Source organism: Onychomys torridus, chromosome 12 (assembly GCF_903995425.1).
Source record: "Onychomys torridus chromosome 12, mOncTor1.1, whole genome shotgun sequence".
In the NCBI taxonomy this organism is placed as follows: domain Eukaryota; kingdom Metazoa; phylum Chordata; class Mammalia; order Rodentia; family Cricetidae; genus Onychomys; species Onychomys torridus.
The window spans coordinates 16,609,028-16,633,730 of record NC_050454.1 but is presented as its reverse complement, the minus strand read 5'-3'; the positions used below and the strand labels follow the sequence as shown (position 1 = coordinate 16,633,730).

The window sequence follows — 24,703 nt, the reverse complement described above, 5'->3', positions numbered from 1 at the left end:
TGATTCAGCTTCAGCAGCCCCCTTCTAAGCTGTGATCTTAGGCAAGCCAGGACTCTCCAAGGGACAGCTTCTTCCCCTGTAACACGGCCCTCATGTCTAACCTGCTGTCCACCCAAGCTTCTTTTAAAGATGAGATGAGCTATGAAAGCAAGTTGTAAACTTGCAAGCTGTATACAGATGTGTGGTTATCACAGTAATAATTTATATATGTGGGTGTGTGGTGTATGTTCATGTGTGAGTGTGAGCACACATGTCACGTGCATGAAGAAGCCAGAGATCAACTGTTGGGTATCTTCTTCAATAGCTTTCTGCCTAATTTTTTGAGACAAGGTCTCTCACTAACCCTGGAGCTCATTGATGACCAATGAGCTTCTTAGCTCTGTCTCCTCCTTCCCTCCAATTTATGATTACAGAGTTGTGCCATTATGTCTGGCCTTCTACATAAGAGCTGGAAAGCTGAACCCAAGTCCTCGCACTTACATGGCAAGCATTTTACTGGCTGACCCATCTCCCCAACCCTTATCATAGTGGTATCTTAATATACTTATAATCAATCAGTTGACAAAAATGATAAGTAGAACAGATTTATATACAGATCCCAACTACTTTTTCAGGGAAGATACCAAGAAACAAAGAGCGTGTAGTATACCTGTGTTAATGTAGTGACTCCCATGTGGTTCTAAGAAGTAACTGTCTGCGTTCGTAAAACAAACCAGGATTTACAGGTTCCCAGCCCTCCTTGAGTAAGAAAATCTCATTCAAACATCACTGCCACCCCAAAGTTCCTAATCTCTGTGGAGTAGCCAAACCTCCTTCTTCACACTGAACTGCTGTGGATATCGTTCTGTATAAATAAAATGCTGATTGGTCAGTAGCCAGGCAGTAAGTATAGGTGGGAAAATCAGAGAAGAGAATTCTGGGACGTGGAAGGCTGAGGCAGAGAGATGCAGCCAGCCACCACCATGAGAAGATGTTAAGATACCGGTAAGCCACAAGTCACGTGGCAACTTATAGATTAATAGAAATGGGTTGATTTAAGGTATAAGAACAGGGGTTTGGGGATTTAGCTCAGTGGTAGAGCACTTGCCTAGCAAGCACAAGGCCCTGGGTTATTTGATCCTCAGCTTAAAAAAAAAGATATAAGAACAGTTAGCAAAAAGCCTGCCATGGCCATACAACAGTATGTATGTAAGCAATATAAGTGTCTGTGTATTTACATGGTTGGGTCTGAGTGGCTGTGGGACTGGCGGGTGAGAGAGATTTGTCCTGACTGTGGGCCAGGCAAAAAACTCTAGCTCCACTGAACAACTACCAAAGTAGACAGTTAAGCTACAATGAAGACTTCAGGAGTCATGCTTCCACTGCAGATTTGTGTTTGTCTGTCAAGATAGGGTTTCACTGTGTAGTCCTGGCTGTCCTGGAACCCACTCTGTAGACCAGGCTGGCCTCGAACTCACAGAGATCCACCTGCCTCTGCTTCTTGAGTGCTGGGATTAAAGGTGTCAGCCACTACTGCCCGGCTCAGTTGCAGAATTTAAGATGAACTAAAAGACAGTCTCTGGGTGGTAAATATCATTGTCTTTCATCTCTTCCTGTCTATGTTCCATGAAAGGAAGACTTGGCTCTTGAACATGTTAGAGGAGCAGGGTAGGGTTGAAGGAAAAGTTTCTAGTGAGAAACGCGGCTCTCCAGTGACTCTTCTCCCAGGCAAGGAAGTAAGATGGCTGAAGGCAATCATTCAAGCTTATTGGTAATGGAATAGAAAGCACAAACCAAACTGACCTGCTCAAAGTGGGGGGTAGGAGGAAAAGGAAATTTTGTGGCTATTCTTGCTGCTCAGAAGTGTTCCCACCACAGGTGGTTCCATCTCCATCTCTTTGTCCCTCACCCCCCAGTGTCCCTGTTTGTTTGCAGCCTCTGTGGTATCTTGAAGATCAAAAAGGTTAAGAAGGAGGGGTGGATGAGAAATGAAAAAGTGAACCCTGAATGTGGAGGATGAAGAGCACCTGCCACTAGCCAACATGTCTTCTGTTATTACCATAGTCTCAATTGAGCCCCAGAAGCCTCTGGACTCTCTAAGATCTTGGTCCCACCTCTCACTCTCAGGAGATATAGTAGTAAGTTGTGACTGTCATTAGGAAGAGCTATGGAGAAGCCTACCACCTATCTACAGTCTAATCCAAGAACCAGCTTGCAGTCAGCCATCTCTCAACTCCTTGCTTCTAAGCCACCTGCTCAGCACCACCCTTCCATTCACTTATTAGTTTCTGGTGCAGAAATCTTGTTTCTCATTGGCTGTTGGCACGGCATCCTTGTCTTTCATCTCTTCGTGTCTATGTACCATCAAAGGAAGACATACGTCCCATGAAAGGTACACCCCAAAGAGCATCACATTTTATTTCCAAGCTCTGTCTACCATGAACTTTTCCTTTTCATCACAATTCATTTTCTCCTGGAAATCTTTTCAAGTCAGACTCCCAGGTATGTATGTCCATTCTGTTCATTTTTCTTCCCCAGTCTTGCTGGCTCTCCATCGACCATAAGCTTCTTCAGTTGATGGAAAGTCCTACCTGTGAGTGAAGGATTTCTAGCCTCTTGTGTCAGGCTAAACTCTAGTGACTCTTAGAATGTATGCAGATAGGTGCTTCCCATTCACACTCACAGTGCATACATCTTGGTTCTGGAGTCCTTTGGTGGAAATACCCCCAAAGGCCACAAGATGGAAATATCACCACAAGAAAGTGGAATTCTCAGAACTTGTATGCATTTGCCCTTCTTGGGGATACAGATGACCTTCTCAGAAGTAAGTGAATGCACTGTGATCCTGTGATGTCTCCATTTCTCTCCCTGATTGACTCACTCCTTTTCCTCCCATCAAGCCACAAAGAAATTAAAAAGACGACACATTGTGTTGATGTATGAATGCAAGAAGAATCTTACATTTTCTTTTTCAGTGGAATTATCATTTCATTCCTTCTGAAAACAGAAGAATGCTTTCTCTGGAAGACACACTTAAGCACTTCTTATTTTAGTTGCTTTTTATTGACGTATATTCATTGTGCATAGTGATGAGCTTCATAAAGACATTTTCATTCAAATATGTCATGTACTTTGACCACATTCACCCTCCCATAATTCCCCTTTCTCCCCTTTCCTGAGCCCCATTCTTTCCCAGATGGTCTCACTTCTGCTTATAGGTGAAATTTGTGTGTCTGTATAAAACCTAGGACCCACAAGTAAGAGAAAACATCAAAACGTGGTATTTGTCTTTCTAAGTCTGGCTTATTTGGCTTAATCAGATCGTATTTGTTTCTATCCATTTCAGCTAATGATACAATTTCATTCTCATTTAAGACTAAAGCTCCATTGCATATATGTTCATATATATGCATATATGTATATGTTTGTATGTGTTCATCTGTTGACAGACATTTAGGCTGATTCAGTGATCTGGTTATGTGAATACTCCTGCAATGAACATGGATGCACAGGTATCTGTGACATGCTGACCTGGACTCTTTGGATCCCCACCCAGGGTCATATGGTAATTTTGCTTTTGGCTTTCTGGGGAAACTCTATATTGGCAGTCATAGTGGCTAGTCTAATCTACATTCTCATCAGCACTGTATAAACCCCTTTTCCCCACATCCTCACTAGCTATAACTCAGTGAAAGAGAACTCACCTATCAGTCATGAGGTTTTGCTTCAAATCCCAGTGCTATTTTAAAAAATAGATGGTTTTGTGTGTGCTGGGAATAACCAATGTAACATGACTTAAAGGCGAAGTATTATGCAGAATTTATAAAGTGCTCAAATATAAAATTTGCAAGCTAGCCTGCCAAAAGAACTACTAAAAATACTTAAGAGATAAGTTAAGGGCTGGAGAGATGGCTCAATGGTTAAGAGCACTCATTGCTCTTCCAGAGGACCTGAGTTCAATTCCCAACACCCACATGGTGGCTCACAAGTATTTCTAATTTCAGTTGCAAGGGATTCAATGCCCTCTTCTTGCCTCTGCACATGATACACAGACAGGAATTCAAACAAAACATCCATACACATAAAATTAATTAATCATTTATTTATTTTTAAAAGATAAATGGGACTTAGCAGGCTGTAGAGACAGTTCAACAATTTATGAGTACTGGCTGCTTGTTCTTCCAGAGGACTCAGATTCAATCCTAGCACCCACATAGGGACTTACAATCATTTTAAACTCCAGTCCCAGAGGATCCTACACTGTCTTCTGGCTTCTGCCAACAACAATCATGCACATGGTGTACCAATATACATGAAGGCAAAATACCCATCAACAAAATAAACAATAATAATTTTTAAATTTTTTTAATGAAATAAGACTTAGTGAGCAAATAATGAATTGGTACTGGACTACACACAAATTTTGACTAAAATACATTTCTCACTCACATGACTATGGATAAAAGACTGCAATACCATCCAGGTTAGAATTTGAAGTAAAGAAGGAAACGGAAAATTCCATGCCTAGGGAACAGGAAGGATTTGTGAAGAAGGGTCTGTATGGAAGAATGCTGGGACAAAGGTAAATGCAGAGTGGACAGAGGAGTCCCAGGAACACCAGCTTCATAAAGGAATCCAGAGGGGAAGAGTACAAAACGTTCGCACTGCATTCTATCTCTAATGACAGAACAGAGGTGGTCCTGATGTGAGGATGTGGAGGTTGACTGACTGGAGATCAGCATCAGGAAGCCTTGTGGGGTGATGGCAGCAAGAGTCACAAAGGTATACGTTTGTACAAAAGTCAGAACACTTACACGGGCAGGCTTTATCCCGTGCAAATTATTTCTCAGTAAGGTGGATTTGAATCTTTTAGATCTCAAAGATAGAAAAGCATAGATGTCATTCATTTTGGACTACTTTTCCAATTATGGCCCTCAGTTATTCCATCATCCCACTATTATTTCATCTTATTTTAAAGATTTGTTTTTATTTCATGTGTATGAGTGTTTGCCTGCATGTATGTCTATATACTGCATGCATCCGTGATGCTTAGTAAGACCAGAAGAAGGCATCAAATGCCATGGAACTAGAGTTAAGGATAGGTGTGAGCCACCATGTGGATACTGGGAACTAAACCCAGGTTCTCTGTAAGAGCAGCAAGTGCTCTTAACCACTGAGCCGTCTTAACCACTGAGCCATCTCTATCATCCCATTCTTAAACTTTCTTCTCAACCTAAATTTCATACTAGTTAAGCTGTTGAACCAGACAGCCTAATGGCCCATATAATCTAGCTCCTACACATACTCAGGAGGTGTTGTAACTGGTTCTGAGTTTGGACTCTGAGTCCAGATTGAGCCATTCTCAGCTGCCCATAGTTTTCTGACATTAGGATGCCACTTAATGCCCTATGCCCACTTTCCTGGCCTGAGAAACAGGCATCATGTGACTCACAAGCTTGCTATAAGTTCATAATCAGTTAATATGCACAGAGTGCTCAGGGTGGTGCCTACAATGAGTAAATGTTCAATAAATAGTGGTCTTAAGCACTATTACTTTGTGGGTAAGGAAAGACTCAGGGTTGACTAAAATTATTTTAACAAGATCATATAGCTAGCCAGTAAAAAAAGGCTATATCCAGATGACCTGTTCCCTCTCAAGGCCAGTGTTACCTCTGAAAAAGCTGTGTGGCCAATAGGTCCATCTTCATGCACACTTTCTAGAACCTGAGAAGATGCTGGCCCATAGATGGATTCCTACGGAAGACACTGATGCAGTGTTGAACTTGGGCACTTGTCCTCACACCCACGTTCCTACACATACTTTCTCCAAGGAGAATATTATGGTGTGGGGAAAGTTGCAAGTGGATGTGACTGACCATACTGGGGTAGATCCAACATCTCTTTGTCTGTATCAAATACTACTACAGCTCTCCTCCTCAAAACAGCCTGTTTGGTCCTTCTTGTGAAATAAATGCAGGAAGAGACTGGGCCACAGATAGATGCTGGAAAAAAAAACCAGGAGTGAAGGGGATAATGACTAGACAGTGGATGGACAGACAAGGGGGAAGGTGTGTGGTCTCAGAAAAGCAGTCGCGTTCCCAATCAGCTGGCTGTGGTCCTGGTAGTCTACATGGTAGAGATGATATGGACCACTATTTACTGAGTATCTATTATATGTGGGTGGATGAACAATATGGGGCCGGTGGTTGGCAGTTTTTCTAACCACAGGTATTTGAAGGCGGCAAGTGATATAGCAGCATGTAACTGGGAACCCCAGCAGCTGCTCCCTCTGTTGTGCAAGCCTCCGAGGCTGGGACCCTTGCACTGGCCTCAAAGTTAGGATTCCGCAGCCTTTGACAGAGGCCAGGAATACAGCTCCCAGACCTAGGGTGTCTTTAGACCCTTGGCCTTTAGAGCTGCTGGGACTCTTAGCAATGTCACAGCCATTGCCAACACTAGCTCTCTCCTGCAGTTCTCACCTCTGCCTGTCCCACAGGAAGGCCTGTAGTTTTCTGAGAGTCCCTGCTTCTGAGAGTCAGCCACACCTGGCCGCCCCAGTGACTCAGCTTGGTGGCCACTCTCTCAAGAGAGCTAGATAGACCTGGAAAAGCAGTGTTTGTGTCAATCACGGCCGACCTTTAGTGCACACGGAGGCTTGTGTCTACACCAGTCCTGACAGGTTCCCTTTTGCACCAGTCACAGCAGGCCGCCAGCAGGAGTTCTCTGACTTGAGTTTGGATTAGTGTGATTACAGAGAAAGTCCCACTTAGGCTGCTTCTAACAGCCCACGTTGGGCGCCAAATGTAGATGTAACCGTCTTGTTAAATAAGAAACACAGAGCCAATTGCAGAGTTAAAAGCCACGAGGTCAGAGCAATAGCTGAGAGCTCAAAACCTTACCCTTCACTGCTACTCTGTCTTTCCTCTCCGCCAGAGAGCTACTTCTTGCTGTGGATATCACTCTGTATAAATAAAGTGCTGATTGGCTAGTAGCCAGGCAGGAAGGATAGGGTAGGCGGGACAAGGAAGAGGAGGAGGCTGGGAACAGGAAGGCTGCGAGGAGACACTTCCAGGCGCTGCCATGAGAAGCAACATGTAAAGACACCGGTAAGCCACAAGCCATGTGGCAAAGTATAGATTAATAGAAATGGGTTAATTTAAGAGAAGTAGATAACAAAAAGCCTGCCACAGCCATACAGTTTATAAGTAATATAAGTCTCTTTGTGCTTGCTTGGTTGGGTCTGAGCGACCATGGGACTGGCGGGTGAGAGAGATTTGTCCTGACTCTGGGCTAGGTAGGAAAACTCTAACTACAACTTCTGTGTGTTTTTTCTTTTTTATAGACTTTCTGTTCTGCTTTCTCATTGGTTATAAACCCAGCCACATGACCTCCTCGTCACTGTATGTCTGTATAGACCTCCAGGTCTTCTATGGTTGGTATTGAGATTAAAGGCGTGTGTCGCCATGCTGGCTGTATCCTTGAACACACAGAGATCCACCTAGCTCTGCCTCCAAAGTGTTGGGATTAAAGGCGTGCACCACCACCACCCAGCTTCTGCTATGGCTTGCTATTAGCTCTGACCCCCAGGCAACTTTATTAACATACAAATAAAATCACATTTCAATACAAATAAAATGTCACTATAGCACTGCACCCCAGAAGCCAGAGCAAGTGTTCAGCACACAGTGTATTTTCCACAAAGCAGCCGTTGGGGGTTCCTAAAAGCTGGTGTTGGCGTCAGAGTGGTTCTGATGGCTGCTTGACCGATAGTCTTTTTGGCCAAGGCAGCCAGGGCAGGAGAGGAGATTCCAACAGCTGGGGGCAGGGAGGTTGTCCAATCCCCACCTCCTCGGTTCTTCATGGGAAACTGAACATCAGGAGTGATTAGAGTAAGAACTTACCATTGACACTGATAGTGATTTTAAATTATTTTAATGGTGCCCTAACAATGACTGACAGTTGATCAGTGCCCCAGAAAGAGGAGAGTCCCCTTCCCTGTCTCAGCCACAGACTGGATGGCTTGATAAATTTGGTCTGAAACCTTCTGCATTATCAATGGGCAACTGAGAGAAAGGCTATAGTAAAGACCCTGAAAGTGTGTGCAAGGGCTGCAGAGATGGCACAGTGGAGAAGCACACTCGTATGCACGCCTCAGGGCCTGAGTTTGACTCCTAAAGCCTGTGTAAATGCAGCCCATGTACCTGTCACTCTAGAGCTGAGACAGCAGGACCAGGGGACATCTGGGGCTTGCTGGCCAGCAGTCTAGTTCCACTCCAATGAGAGAGCCTTTCTCATAGGAGTAAAGCAGAACCACATGCGTATACACCACATTCACACACAAAATACTCTCTCTCAAAGTAGGCCATGGTGGCACACGCCTTTAATCCCAGCACTTGGGAGCCAGAGGTAGGCGGATCTCTGAGTTTGAGGCCAGCCTGGTCTACAGAGCTAGCTCTAGGACAGCTAAGGCTACACAAAGAAATCCTGTCTTGAAAAAACAAAAACAAAAATTCTCTCTTTCTCTCTCTCTCTCTCTCTCTCTCTCTCTCTCTCTCTCTCTCTCTCTCTTTCACACACACACACACACACACACACAAACATGATTATAAGCAGGACTATTAAGGCAAAAAAATTTAGAACTTGGGGCTGGAGAGGTGGCTCGGAGTTTAAGAGCACTGGCTGCTCTTCCAGAGGTCCTGAGTTCAATTCCCAGCACCCACATGGTGGCTCACAACCATCTGTAATGAGATCTGGTGCCCTCTTCTGACATGCAGGCATACATGCAGGCAGACCACTATACATAATAAATAAATAAATATCTTTTAAAAATCAGAACTTGTTGAAATTTAAATCATTACTTTTACATGCTCCCTAAGGAACGATTTATTAACTTAATTTATATTAAGGAATGTACCCAAAAGAAAAAAAAAGGTTTCTTTTTAAATTATTTATTTATTTATAAATTGTTTGTTTATTCATATGTGTGTGTGTGTGTGTGTGTGTGTGTGTGTGTGTGTGTGTGTGTGTGTAAGAGAGAGAGAGTGTAGCCAGAAAGTTTCCAGTCCCACCTGGCCCACAGTCCCACAGCCACTAATAAAATAATCACTCAGAAGTTTATATTAATTAAACAAACTCCTTGGCCATTAGCTCAGGCTAACTATTGACTGGCTCTTCCACTTAAACTCAGCCCAGTTTTGTTAATCTATCTGTTGCCACATGTTCCGTGGCCTTACCTGTGTGCCATTACATGCCACTCCCTGGATGGAGGGCTGGCATCTCCCCTGACTCAGCCTTCCTCTTCCCAGAATTCTCCTTGTCTGTTTATCCCACCTATACTTCCTGCCTGGCTACTGGCCAATCGGCATTTTATTTATCAACCAATCAGAGCAACACATATTCACAGCATACAGAAAGACATCCACAGCAAGAAAGAAAGTTTATGTGCAGCACATGCATGCAGGAGCCTATGGAGACCAAAAGAAGGTATTGTAGCCTCTTGGAACAGGCAGTTGTGGGTACTGGGAACCAAACCTGGGTCTTCTGCAAGAGAAGTAGGCACTCTTAACTGATGAGCAAACTGTCTCTTCAGCCCCAGAAACCATTTCATTTAAAAATCTATTTTGACCATTCTCTAGTTGTGTGCTTGGTTTCCAGAGGTAGGCTGTAGAACCTAGATCTTAAATTATTTTTTCTAAATCTGATTGATTTAGCCAAATTTCACTGGCTATCCAGCACAACACTGACTAGACAGAGTGATAATGGACATACTTATCTTACTCATGACCTTAAGGGAAAGCATTCAGTAACCCAGTGCCTAACAAAGAGCAGTTTGCTTGAATAAATTCTGGGTGTAGAATTTCTAGGAACAGAGTCACCAGTACTTCATTTCTCTTAGTACAAACAGTATCCCATCATAAGGAAATGTTTTATCCATCCGGTCATTCAGATGATGGCATTTGGAGTGTTTCCACTTTGGATTACTATACTAATGTTGCTATGAACATTTGTACACAAGGAGTGTTTTATGTGACGTGTATTTCATTCATTTGTCTTGAAGGTACCTGAGTGTACTAACTGCTGGGTTGAACGGCAACTCTGTATTTCACTTTTTGTTAAATTACAAGATGTTTTTCCAAAGTCAGTGCTCAAGCTGAGAGAGAGAGAGACACTTTAGCCACCCCAGCCAGGCCTCACCATACCTCAGGCAGGAAAGTGGGACTGGAAAGGGACAAGGAGAAGGGCACCAGCCAGAGGTGTGGTACTCATGGCTGGACCTGCCTTCTCACTTGGTCTTCCATGCTATAGAACCGAGGCTTCAGCAGAGCATAGTACTTTATCACAGGCTTGTGATCCTGCACAAAGTACTCTAGTTTTCTGTACCCCAGTTTCCCAATTAGTAAAGTGAGGAACAGAGCCAAGCATAGTGGCACATGCCTTTAATCCCTGCACTCAGGAGGGATTAAAGAATCTTTTAAGTTCAAGATCAGCCCAGTCTACAAAGTGAGTTCTAAGCCAGCCAGAGCTACACAGTGAGACTCTATCTCAAAAACAAAACAAAACCAAGTTGGGGAAGAGTGCTTATGCTATATTTGTGATTAAATAACATGAAGCATTAAGGACCTACAAGGCAGTAAAATGGTATTTAAAATTGTAAATAACTCATGTGTATTAGCAATTACTACAATCACTTTTAATGCAAGGCCTCTGTGACCCCTAAGACCTTAGATACACTCAAGGATACACCATGAATGTCCAGAGAGGTGGCCAGGGCTCCAGCCACGGTCTGTCTGTTTCTTTCTTCTACTCCACACTGAATTTTGGCAGCAAGACATCTCCACGGACTCAAAACCACAGGGAAAGAAGGTTCAGACAGCCAAACTTTCATTCTTCCCTCCTCTTCTTCCTCACACCCAACTCAGAAGAGGCCGGGAAGGTCATGGTTCAACAAGGTCAGGCTGCACCTGCAGAATTTTTCACTTAACTGTGGTCAGGAGAGATACATTCTCTTCTCCTCCCCATCTTCGAAAGAGCGTTTCCTACACCACTTACATTTGTGTAGTCCAGAAAGCCATGGCTTACGAGAGTTACCATGGAAACGTGCGAGCACTGTAAAAACAACTGGACAAAGGCCTCCCCTTCCATTCAGGTTTCTTCCTTTGCTGGAATGAAATATTCACATTACACAACCAACGTGGCCACATGTGGCAGTCCGTGGCTCCTATTCATCCATCTCTGTTCCTCTTCAGGTCCTGAAGCATCTACGGCATCTTAACTTTACCAACAACATGGGGGAGCAGGTGACATTCGATGAGTGTGGTGACCTGGTAGGGAACTATTCCATCATCAACTGGCACCTCTCCCCAGAGGACGGCTCCATTGTGTTCAAGGAGGTTGGGCATTACAACGTGTATGCCAAGAAGGGAGAGCGACTCTTCATCAACGAGGAGAAGATCTTGTGGAGTGGGTTCTCCAGAGAGGTATGAGCAAAGAGTACCATGCTGCCATCATAGTCAGGGGACCACTGGCTTGGGAGAACCCTGGGACTCATCACAGGCTTCTAGGATCACGTCTTTTCCCTACACTCCCCAGTTCAGAGTGTCCAGGGTTCCTACGAACTGCAAGAGCGTTTAGTGATGAGAGAGAGCCTGGGAGCCTGAGTTTCATGATTCACCTCACTTTTGACTCCCTGGCTACTCATAAAGTTTCACAGGCTAGAACTTCCCCCAACCAGAGCAAAATATTTAGGCAAACATCTCTCACATCAATGTCTCTCAAGTGGCATTGAGGGAGACATCCTACCTACCTTGTGTTGGGGATTTAAATTTGAGATTGAAAGGACTTCTTTATAGGCTGTCACAATGACTAGGAAGTAATAATGGTCTTCAACACTTGGGGATCAGGCATGCTAAATGCTCAGGATGCATAGGACAATCTTCCATAGCTTTTCCACATAGCCCATTTTCCATTAACCATGCAGAGATGTGAACTCAAAATAGCTCCCGGCTGACCCATGCATCAAAGTGGCCATTCATTTTATGACCAAGAGGAAAATGCTTGTGACTCTGGTCAAGGTATCCTGCCCCACATTACTGTATCTGAAAGGCTGGTTGAGAACCAGAAGCCCATCACTCAGTGAAGATGCTCATTAATGAAAGATGTAGGATATGCTGAAATGATGACCATTCTGGGTGGCTGCATGCTAATGTATTGGTTAGTCTTCTGTCATCTTGACACAGCTAGGATCATCCGGAAAAAAGGGAAACCTCAATTGAAACAAACGCCCCCATCAGATTCGCTTGTAGATAAGTCTATGAAGCATTTCCTTGGTTAATGATTGATGTGGGAATGCCCAGCCCAGAGTGGCTATTGCCACCCTTGGGAAAGTAGACCTAAGTTGCATTTAAAAAGCAATATGAGAAAGCCATGGGAAACAAGACAATGAGCAGCTTTTCTCTGTGGCCTCTGCTTCAGTTCCTGCCTCAAGTCCCAGTCCTGGCTTTCCCTGAAAGCCCATTTCCTCCCCAAGTTCTTTTTTGTCATGGTGTTTTTAGCAACAAAAACATAACTGAGCTGCTAAAATGGAACGAGATGCAGAACCCAGCTCCTCTGCAGAAGTAGACTCAGGACCAGCCATCCTCTTTAACTCCGTGGGGAGTCAGGCTGAGATCCACTACATGGCTGTTTACATTGCCTTTCTGTTAGGATCTTTGAGCATCCTGAGCCATTTTTCATTACCAAAGAGTCAACTTGTTCTTATTGCCAAACTGCTATGATTTTGCTGTTTCCTAGTATGAGAGATGGCTTCGCCAAGGGGACGTCTCCTATGACAGGTAATCCCACCCACAGCAGGCAAATCCTCATCTCAATTATAAAATGTGTCCTGACCTTCTCCAGATGGAGGTTTTGGGATTCCATGGGTTAAACTCATATGCTCAGTAATTATACCTTTTTCTACACTTGAAATGACTGGAGCCCAAACTGACTGGCTAGCCCATCATCAGTGTGCCTTTATTGTATCATCTACTTATCATTTGCTCCTATTAATGCATGTAATTATCTGTCATTGGTCCATGCCTCATCTCCCCTCCTGCTTGGAAGTTATTTCCTGTATAGTTCTCTGTAATCCTAATGTCCTCTATCAGGCTCTGGGCATGACAGGCTTCATCATTAGTAAATGTGTGACCGAGTTAATCCTTATAAGTGCAGTCATTTATGTTCCTAATTACCTGACAGGATTATAAATTAAATTTCAACTTTCTATAGAAATGCAATCTGAAAGCTAGCACACAGGAAGAACCAACACACCTTAGAGTCTCACTGATACTTTTCCGAAAATTTTGTAGATGTGACCACAAAAATACCATGTATGTTTATTATAAATTACATATTAATAATTTCTTTACACATCTCACAAAGTTGCTACTGAGATCAACTGAGATCCAGGACTTCACTTGTGTGTTTGAAGCAGACTATCAAATATGTCCACACTTGGCCTTACCACCTTCCTTGCTTTTTACAGGGAACAGGACCGAGGACCCTGACCCTCTCTCCATCTAGGATGGCCCAGAGTTAGCCACACTGGTCCTCAGACCCAAACTCCTCACTTTGCCCATGTCAAAGGAGTTGTAAGACTGGCCCTTGACCCACGGATGCAAACCTCTCTCTTCCGTGTTCTCTGCCCTCAGGTGCCCTTCTCCAACTGCAGCCGCGACTGCCTGGCAGGAACCAGGAAGGGGATCATCGAGGGGGAGCCCACCTGCTGCTTTGAGTGTGTGGAGTGTCCTGATGGGGAATACAGTGATGAGACAGGTAAGGAATCTGCCCTCACAGACCCTGTGCTGGACTTGGGCCACCTCAGAGGGCCAGCAAAGCCCATGGGTGAACTGGGCAGAGCTGGTACTAGAACCACCCCCCTTCTGAGGAGAGCATGCCTGAGCACTGCACTCCTCTGGGCGTGAGACAGAAGATCAAAGGAATGTCGGGTATCTTTCTACTATTCCACGCACTTACAAATATTCCTGTCACATACCTCTCTCCTCCTGCAACAGTGTGTCCCTTTTCCTACAGCTCCATGGCCCTGAGTGGACAAAGAGCTAGCTGCCCCAGCTCCAGAGTTAACAGGCTGCCTGCTGGTGCCTGGTGCTGTGTTCGCTGTCTCTCTGATGCTCTTTCTGGGTCTCCAACTCTCTCTCTATTCATGTATTCGTTCATCCATCCATTCATTTATTTATTTATTTGTTATTTTATGTGTGTGGGTGTTTTGCTTGCATGTATGTATGTGCACCGAGTGCAAGCCTGGTGGCTAAGGATGTCAGGAAAGAGTATCAGATCTCCTAGAACTGGAGTTACAGACGGCTGTGAGCTGCCATTCAGTGCTGAGCTCCAATACGGGTTCTCTGTAAGAGCAGCAAGTGCTCTTAACCACTGAGCCATCTCTCCAGCTCAGTCTCAAGTCCTTCTAAAGGAGAATCACAATTAAACCCCTCACAGAGCCATGGTAATTAAACAAATTAATATTAAGTTCTAAATATATGCTTCTTAAACAAAACTTTGACTAGCATATTGGAAGGACTAGATAAATATTGACTATAATTCTTGATCTGTCAACCTTACCACAGTAAATGGGCTTATCATTCCCTCCATCTTAGAAATAAAGAAACAGGCTTGGAGATTTAAGGAGCCTGACCAAAGTGATACAGCTAGTGAATGGCATGGCCAGGATCCCATCCAGATCTCTAACTGAAAAAGATCTATGCTCCCTTCCCTGCTCCAAATTGTACACTGCCTGGCAGTCTGTGACAACTCAGGAAACATATAGTATCTAAATCAGTGTTTCTCAAACTGTGGGTCTGGACCCCTATGGGTCAAAGGGATTTTTCACAAAGGTCGCATATCAGACATTGACATTACAATTCATCACCATAGCAAAATTACAGTTACGAAGTAGTGATGAAAATAATTTTGTGGTTGGGAGTCACCACAGCACAAGGAACTGTATAAAGGGTCACAGCATTGGGAAGGTTGAGAACCACCGATCTAGATAAATATGTGGCCTCCCTCACTGGAAAGTTGAGAACATAGATATGACTGGCCACATGCAAGGGACACCCTGCCTTTATCTAAAAAAAAAAAAAAAACATCTATTCTGGCAACAAAGCCAACCACATAACCAAAATAAACCAGGCTGTGTGCAAGATAGTAGCAGTGTTAATACACTTCACTATTGTAACCATGTTACCATCTGTTTGCATCCCACAACGCCATCTTGGAAAACCTCAAACATGAACAATTTCATTTAAAAAAAAAAAAAGTCAGTCAAAACTTGAAACTGAGTTGATGGGCTGTGTAGACAAATGCGGTATGAAGTAGTATCTGCTACAAATTATTTCAGACAGTGTTAAAGAAATGGGCCACCCCTCTATTGTTGGGGAGAGGGACAGTAGAACCTTCAAAGATGTTTATTCTTAATAGATATAAAAGAAAATCAGGCAGGGTGGTGGTGGCCCACGCCTTTAATCCTAGCACTCGGGAGGCAGAGGCAGGCGGATCTCTGTGAGTTTGAGGCCAGTCTGGTCTGCAGAGCAATATCCAGGACCCGCACCAAGACTACACAGAGAAACCTTGTCTCGAAAAAAACAAAAACAAAAATGAAACAAATCATCAGTAAGTAAAATAGGAAGTGACCACATCCACTCTCCAAATGCACGCTTACATCGACTGCCACACGGTAATTGAATCTGCCTGCTCTGGTTCATTTTACAGATGCAAGCGCCTGTGACAAGTGCCCCGATGACTTCTGGTCCAATGAGAACCACACTTCCTGCATTGCCAAGGAGATTGAGTTTCTGGCGTGGACTGAGCCCTTCGGAATCGCTCTCACTCTCTTTGCAGTGCTGGGCATTTTCCTGACCGCCTTTGTGCTGGGCGTCTTCATCAAATTCCGAAACACGCCCATTGTCAAGGCCACCAACCGAGAGCTGTCCTACCTGCTGCTCTTCTCGCTGCTCTGCTGCTTCTCCAGCTCCCTGTTCTTCATCGGGGAGCCCCAGGACTGGACGTGCCGCCTGCGCCAGCCTGCCTTCGGCATCAGCTTCGTGCTTTGTATCTCCTGCATCTTGGTGAAGACCAACCGCGTCCTCCTGGTCTTTGAGGCCAAGATACCCACCAGCTTCCACCGGAAGTGGTGGGGGCTCAACCTGCAGTTCCTGCTAGTTTTCCTCTGCACCTTCATGCAGATCGTCATCTGCGTGATCTGGCTCTACACGGCGCCCCCCTCCAGCTACCGCAACCATGAGCTGGAGGATGAAATCATCTTTATCACATGCCATGAGGGCTCACTCATGGCGCTCGGCTCCCTGATCGGCTACACCTGCCTGCTGGCTGCCATCTGCTTCTTCTTCGCCTTCAAGTCCCGGAAGCTGCCAGAGAACTTCAACGAAGCCAAGTTCATTACCTTCAGCATGCTCATCTTCTTCATCGTCTGGATCTCCTTCATTCCAGCCTACGCCAGCACCTACGGCAAGTTTGTCTCCGCCGTGGAGGTGATCGCCATCCTGGCAGCCAGCTTTGGCTTGCTGGCCTGCATCTTCTTCAACAAGGTCTACATCATCCTCTTCAAACCTTCCCGCAACACCATCGAGGAGGTGCGCTGCAGCACCGCCGCGCATGCTTTCAAAGTGGCAGCCCGTGCCACTCTACGCCGCAGCAATGTCTCCCGGAAGCGGTCCAGCAGCCTCGGAGGCTCCACGGGTTCCATTCCCTCCTCTTCCATCAGTAGCAAAAGCAACAGCGAAGACCCGTTCCCACAGCCAGAGAGGCGGAAGCAACAGCAGCCGCTGGCCCTGACTCAGCAAGAACAGCAACAGCAGCAGCCCCTGGCTCTGCAGCAGCAGCAGCAGCAGCCGCAGCAGCCCAGATGCAAACAGAAGGTCATCTTTGGCAGTGGTACAGTCACCTTCTCTCTGAGCTTTGATGAGCCTCAGAAGAGCGCTGTGGCCCACAGGAACTCCATCCGTCAGAACTCCTTGGAGGCCCAGAAGAGCAACGACACCTTGAGCAGACACCAGGCTCTGCTCCCACTGCAGTGTGCAGACACGGACTCAGAAATGACCACTCAGGAAACGGGGCCCATGGTGGGGGACCACCAGCCAGAAATGGAAAGTCCAGAAGAAATGTCCCCAGCACTGCTCGTGTCCACCTCTCGGAGCTTCGTCATTAGTGGTGGAGGCAACTCCGTGACGGAAAACATACTGCACTCCTAATGGAGGGAAAGACCGACTGCCCAGCCTACAGAGTTTTTCTTCGAGTCCCAGCAATAAGGATGGGTCCTTCCTTTTTTCCTAGGAAGCCAGGGATGATAGGTACATCAAACGCCTGTATTCGGTTGCTCTGCTTTGAATGAAGTGAACTAACTGATGTTCCCTTCAAAGTTAAAAGAAGAGCCATGTTTGGGGGGTTGTTCCAGAGCTCCGCATCGTACCCCAGTTCATTGAAGTCTTTTCCTCTGCTCTATCCACCAACAGCTCAGATGCAAGCAAAGCTATAAGCTACCCACCTGCACTCTCTTTAAAAAAAAAAAAAAAAAAATGCATATATCCAGAAATGCCTGCCCTGAGATTCCATGGACAGCATGATTGGAATCACAGTCCAGAGGCAGACGGATGGGACATCAATCTGTCACCACTAGAGTTGAGTCTGAAAGCCAGACCGTCACCGGGACTGTCGGACACATTGACAGTGGGCGGAACTTTACATGTTCGAGACATCAGAAGGATGTGTCCTCTCTTATTTATAGAGACCTTAGGAAGTGTAGTCTTTTTTCCCTCCCTGCTGCTGCTATTGTGTGCATCCTTCCTGTGGCACCATGTCAGGGTGCGTCCAGAATCTGATGGCAACACCATGTTTAGATCTCGGGATTGTAAGATCACCTCTAAGCACTGGGAAAGGACTGCCTAATCCAATGAGCTGTCTCTGTAATTAATATTGCTGTACATAGCTTTATCCTTAAGAAAACGCTTCTGTGTAGCAGTCTGGGTTCTACAAGGCAGTATTATTGAGTTCTGTTGGCCTTTCCCACCCCGGTGAGCAGAGCCCGTGGAGTCCGTCTCAAGATCCCATGGCTCCTGAAACACTCCTCTTATCCCTGCCCAAAAGGCTTTGTGAAGCCAAATCCAGACCTGGCTCTGTAAAGAATAAGCTCCCAGAAGAAAGTGTGATTTCCAGTGAAGGCCACGGTCCTCTCAGCAGTAAAATTAAAAGTGCTCCCCAGCCACCTAACTGCTAGGAACTCAAACTTTGGATCACAGAGATCAGGCTCTGGTGTGGTCACTGGCAAGATGGGTGATGATAAGCAAAGAACCACAAGTTCTTTAAGCCCCAGCTTCTCTAAGTCTAAAGTAGGGTGTTACAGTTATCTTCCCATGGAGCTCTCACATGGGTTAAGTGAGAGGGTGTGTCAACATATTTTGGCATGGTACCTAACACATAGTAAGCATTTAGTATTAGTAAATATGATTAGTGATATAATAACTATTAGTTTCCACTTGCTTAGACTTCACTCTAGTTTGGATTATGACCCTCAAGGTCCACATGTTAAAAGATTGGTCCCTTGGGTGGCCCTCTTTGAAGGTCATGGTGCCTTTGACAGTCACTGGGGATATGCCCTTGACAGTCACTGGGGTATGCCTTTGACAGTCACTGGGGATATGCCTTTGACAGTCACTGGGGATATGCCTTTGACAGTCACTGGGGATATGCCTTTGACAGTCACTGGGGATATGCCTTTGACAGTCACTGGGGTATGCCTTTGAAGGGAGTTATGGGACTCTGGCTCCATCCTCCTTCTGTCTCTTTTAGTTCCTGGCCATAAGATGAAGTTTGCTCTGACACAGACTGCCCATCATTGCTATCTAGCACCCCACCAGGGACCCAAAACAATGGTCCACATGAGCATGGACCAGAACCTCCAAAACAAAGCATCAAGATTAACTTTTTTTCCTCTCTAATTGTCTGAAATATTTTATTATGCTGAGAGAAAGCTGACTAATATAGGATATAAAGCAAAACTCACATTAAACATTCAGATTTTAATGCCTAATCCACTGATCACAATAGCTTGCTTCAGAATAACTCCAAAATGTCTGAGGCCCAGGTCAAGGTGTCAGCAGGAGCCACGGTCCTACTAGCACACCCCCCCCCAAAAAAAAACCCCACAAACGTTCTGCCTCTGTGGTAGCAGTACCATTTCCAGCACCACTGCTGGCTGTCAATTACTCAGATCAGATTCCAGTGAGCTACACTGACCCCAAGACCAAGCCATAGAACGTAAATCCATCAGTGGTCTAAACTTACAGTTCATGGTGAGTCCTCCCTGACCACTTCCTTCCGAGGATTTTGAAGGTAACAGTTGGCATCATAATCGTGAAGAGCATTGATGAACTCTAAGGAGGCACAGTAGAGAGCGGCCCTGTCACAGAATGCAAAACCATCCTGGTGAGATACCAACACTCCAGCCAGAAAGGGCACAGCCGGTGGCTGTCTGCCATCACCCTCTGAGCAAGGCACCAAGCTGAGTGAGAGTTCATTTTTAACATTTCACTTGGCCCTAAAATAAATAAATAACCAAAAAAAAAAAATTTAAAAAGCAGCCAAAAGTTTAATGGCTTTACAGAAACGTGTGACAAAACTGTGTGGTGATAACTCTGCATAATGTCACACAGTCATCCTTCCTGTTCTGAGTACAGTGCATATAGACCCTCCTTCCACTAGTCACTGTCTCATGCCACGATGACAAAATAAGGCTCATCCAGGAAAACATTTCTCGACTGAAGGACGGCTGCAGTGTGCTCATTGTGACAGGGGCCTGCAAATCAAGTAATCTCTAGGAACATCCTCATCAGGAAGGCAGATGGGTCCACCACACCAGTCACAACCCCGCATCCAATCACAGGGATAAGATAGGAATTTCATTATGTCTCCATAGCAACATGCTTTTTTTTTTTTTAATCTCAAATCCTGTTCTGCCAGCAACTAAAGCTATAAAGTCAAATTGAGGTTTTTCCTGGGAATTTCTGAGTTTCCTCATTCAAATTAGATTTTTAGGTATCAGCTTGAAAGTTTTGTTTTGTTTTGTGTTTCCTTCCTCCCTCCAGGCAAGTTGTAGCATAATGCGGATGAGGGTCTTCAGTCATAGGCAGCTCCTCTTAGCATTGCTGAAGCCATCTTGTCTGGCTCTCAGTGTCTCCATTCTGGCTTCCTCTGAGGTATCTGTGGCAGTCCATATTCTGTTACTGTAACAGAAGAACCAAGCAGGCTAACTTTATAAAGAAAAGAGGTTTTTAACTCATAGTTCTGCTGGTTCAAGAGCCAAGATCATATGATTGCCATTGGTCCCCACAATGGCAGGAAAACATGGGAAAGAAGGGCTTATACATCAAAATAGAAAGCCAGGAGGTGATTTAGGGGTCAGCTTTACTCTTGTAACAACTCACTCTTGAGACCCCAAGGTCTCCATGAGCACTGCCTTAACTCCTCAGAAAACAGAAGCCCCAGTGACCTAAAGCCCTCCCACAAGGCTCCACCTCTCAGCACAGTCACACTAGGGGCCAAGCTCCCAACACATAGAGACCCCTTGGAAGCCATATCTAACCCATGAAAACATCATATCCCCAGTCATTCTCCAACCGTGGGATCTGTGGTGGTTTCCATGAATGAATCACTGTCTCAACTGACTCGTCCTTCCTAGATCTGCAAGTTCCCTCAGCTCCCTCCAGGCCCACCCTAGGGACCAGGAAACTCTATGAGCTCTCACTTTAGGGACCCCTTGACCTCAGCCCATCCATATCAGTACAGAGACCATGTATGTTAACAAGCATACAGAGCACACATGAGTAAGAAACAGAGTGAAACCTGAGTGCAAGACAGAATAATGTTCAGCCAAAGATGTCCCTGATTACAACTCCAGAGCCTGTGATTGTGTCAAAGCAAGGGGATCTAAGTTGCTGATTGAATTAAGATTCCCTCCGGTTTACCCTGAGGTAAGAGCCTACAGAACCATCAGTGACAGGTGGTACAGTGTGAGGAAGACTGCAGACCATCCATCCATCCACCACTGCTTTGTGTGGGGAAGGAAGTGAGGGACAAAGGGATGCAGCTTGTTTCTGGAAGCTGGACAGAGTAAGAGTCCTGATTCTCCCCTGGAATTTCCAGGAAGGAACACGGAGCTGGAGACCTTGGATTCAGCCTAGCGAGACCCGTTGAGGACTTCTGACCTCTAGAACTGTAAGATAATAAATGTGTGTTGTTTTAAGCCACTGGGTTTGTGGTCATTTGTTTTAGCAACTCCAGGAACCAATTATTTTTCAGTGCAGGGATTTGAACTCAGGGTCTAAAGTGTAAAAGGCTAGCACTGTACTCCAGAGCTATGCTCCCAACCCAAATGTATCCTTTGCTCGAGGCTTTTCCTGAACTTCTCTGCTTTGAGACCTCAGATAGAGACCTTCTCAGAAATCCATTCTGGTCTCCCTGTGATACTCTTCCAGCTTCTCACTCTCCCCAGGAGCAGGTCTTAGCGAGTGTTCTGCTCTCCAGATCTATGTGGGAAGTGTAAACCCTGGGTTTTGAGTCATGCTGGACTTTAGCTACAAAAAACAAGTAGCCATGCTGTCCCGACCTATCCCTTAGCATCAGAAACCTAACAGACAGTAGCTTCATCACTCTGGCATTTGTTATTCTCTTGCATAAAAGATTATAAGAGATAAACTTCAAGGGTTGCCAGAGAACGGGATAAGTGGTCGGTTAAGCAGAGTGAAATGGAATCAGGCATGCAAGCACAGGATGGGACCAGTCACCCATCTGAGGACAGACACAAGAGTATTTCACCGTTCAGCAAGTGGGATGAGACATGGGGAACTAGTCGGTAAAGGTCCATAGGACCAGCTGGCCAAGACTAGCCTGAAGACATATGTAGGAACTGAAGGGAAAAGCCCTACCTCAAATATCAAATGAGTCTGGGGTAAATTTCCCTTTGGGTGGGGATTATTACACATTCCTCCCCTCCCCTGAGCCCGGAAGGAGCTTAGAGTAGAAGAAATCAGAACCATCTGTTTATATTAAGAGCTGCTGGGGCTGGAGAGATGGTTCATTGATTAAGGGCGCTGGCTGCTCTCACAGAGGAGTGGAATCCGATCCCAAGAACCCACATCGTGGCTAATCACCATCTGTAACTCCATTCCCAGGAGATCCAACACCCTCTTCTGACCTCCCAGGGTACTGGGCACATAGTACACAGACATATATGCAGGTGAAACACCCACTCATAAAATAATGAAATAAAATAACAATTAAAAAATAAATAAAAAGAGTCAAGTGGTGATGGCTCACACCTTTAATCCAGCACTCAGGAGTCAGAAGCAAGCAGATCTCTTCAAGTTTAAGGCTAGCCTGGTCTACATCGTGAGTTCTAGGACAGCCAGGACTGTTACACAGAGAAACCCTGTCTCAAAACAAAAAAAAGAAAAAGGAAGGAAGGAAGGAATAAATGAAGGAAGGGAGGAAGGAAGGAAGGAAGGAAGGAAGGAAGGAAGGAAGGAAGGAAGGAAGGAGAGAAGAAAAGAGCTCCTAAGAGACTGGAGGATGAGGGGTAGAGAGAAAGGCAAGCAACCCTAGAGAAGCTTCAGCTGCTGCCTGCTCAAATGAGAGTCAGCCACCACCTGGGTGGCTGACTAGCACAGAAGCTGTAGTAAAATCAATGAACTCCAGGACTGAAGTCCTCAAATTTAAGACAAATGCCTGCCTGCATGGCTATTGAACACAGAAGAGATAAATCCCAGGAAAAGCCCCAGGGATCGGTACAGCTCTTGAAACCTCAGAAAAAGCATCAGAAAATGTAGTTGGAAGGTTTCTCCAGTCCCACCAGGTCCCTGCAGTCCCGTGGCCCACTTATAAAATAATCACTCAGAGGCTTAATATTAATTATAACTGCTCAGCCATTAGCTCAGGCTTATTACTGAGTAGCTCTTACACTTAAATTAACTCATAATTCTTATCTATGTTTAGCCACATGACTTGGTACCTTTTCTCAGTTCTGCCTTGTCACCTTGCCTCCTCTGCCTTTCCTCTTCCCAGCATTCTCCTCATCAGCTTGCCCTGCCTAAACTTCCTGTCTGGCTACTGGCCAATCAGTATTTTATTTATCAACCAATCACAGCAACATATATTTACAGCATACAGAACAACATCCCACAGCACTTCCCCTTTTCTGTCTAATCAAAAAGGAAGGTTTTAACTTTAACATAGTAAAATTACATGTAACAAAACAGTTGTCAAGCAAGAGTTACAGTTACAGTATCTAGTCTATTTGTATTTGGCAAAATTAAAGTATTCTATCTATCCTATATTTGCGAGTCTAAAGTTTCATATCTAACATATCTTTTATCATAACCAAGGAAAATTATAACTATCTAGTCTTCAACTACATCAAAGACCCCAGAAGGATACAATATTACCTAAGTAAACAGGAAGAGCATTGTAAGCAACTTCCAAAAATCTAGAATGAGACAGCTGGCTACCTGCACAGTCACCCAAAATTCCTCTGCAATGTTAGGGCATCCATCTTCAGCCTATGGGTCTAGAGCCTCTCAGTTGGTTCTCTCTGTGTCCTGTAGAATGTCTGGCAGTTTCTTCTACAAAACAGGAACCTGAAGGACCATCTTGCCTTGCAAAGTTCAGTGGTCACCTTGCTATGGGTCCTGTATGTCCAGTTTATATAACATCCTGTCATGCAGTCCAGGCAAGAGCAGTTTCTTGCCCAAATGGCCATTTTTGCCAAGAAGATAAACTCCGTATGGAGTGTCTTCGATGCCCATCTTTCTCATTGAAGTAAATTGGTGCTACCAGGATGTGTCTCACTGTCCAGAAAGCCTAAGTTTTTAAAACATTTTAAATGCCATATTCTGTAGGTCTTTGAAGGGTTTGAAGATAACCCACCTAATTGAAATATATCTATGTATACCTAGAAAACTTAACTAACATGACTATAAGTATGATTATCATGGATGACTAATTATTAATCTGTATTTCTTAATTATACATTACAATTTCAAATGAGTTGCACAAACATAACACCTTAAACAAGAGTAGAAATACACATACAATATAACAAAATTAACATTAAATTTGTATCAATAAACTAAAATCTATAGCAATTTAAAACAAGTTGCTCTTTAAAAGTAGATTCAATAATCTACCCATTCATCCTATCATATATTTATCAAGGAAATGTTTTAGAAAGGGTATGGTCATCTTCCTGGACATTAAACCTGCAGCCTTTCCTCTAAATGCCCTGATTCTCTTTGAATGTTTTCTTTTCTCTGACCGCTGACAATGTTCACATTATGCACAGAGTTTGCTAGAGTAGACGAATAAATGGCTGGTACTGATTTTATCTTGGGTTTTGTTTTTGCTTCTCTGTTTTTAATTCAGGACAGGGTCTCATGTAGCCCAGGCTGGCCACAAACTCACTATATAATTAAGGGTGACCTTTGTCTTGACCTCTCCATCCTTGAGCCTGTGCCTTCAACTGCAAGGATTATAGGTGTACACCACTATGCCTGAAAGATTACTGATTTTCTTTAGAATACTCTAAATATTAAGAAGGATAAATAAGTCTAGGAAGTAATGTCTAGCACAAGGACTAAAGTTAACCAGAATGTGTTATATCTAGGAT

The 24,703-nt window shown here is 44.6% G+C and overlaps 1 protein-coding gene and 1 long non-coding RNA gene across 2 annotated transcripts in view; one reads left to right on the top strand and one right to left on the bottom strand.

Moving 5' to 3' along the window:
- The window catches only part of Casr (calcium sensing receptor), a 70,835-nt gene extending 53,328 nt beyond the window's left edge, over positions 1–17,507 (top strand). The window contains exons 5-7 of the mRNA XM_036204028.1: positions 11,226–11,456; positions 13,665–13,788; positions 15,742–17,507. Coding sequence (XP_036059921.1) covers positions 11,226–11,456; positions 13,665–13,788; positions 15,742–17,240 — 1,854 coding nt within the window. The 3' untranslated portion in view covers positions 17,241–17,507. The remainder of the gene's footprint in view (positions 1–11,225; positions 11,457–13,664; positions 13,789–15,741) is intronic.
- The window catches only part of LOC118594182, a 28,991-nt gene extending 9,108 nt beyond the window's left edge, over positions 1–19,883 (bottom strand). The window contains exon 1 of the long non-coding RNA XR_004946329.1: positions 19,330–19,883. This is a non-coding gene — a long non-coding RNA (uncharacterized LOC118594182). The remainder of the gene's footprint in view (positions 1–19,329) is intronic.
- Between the last annotated feature and the right edge of the window lie 4,820 nt (positions 19,884–24,703).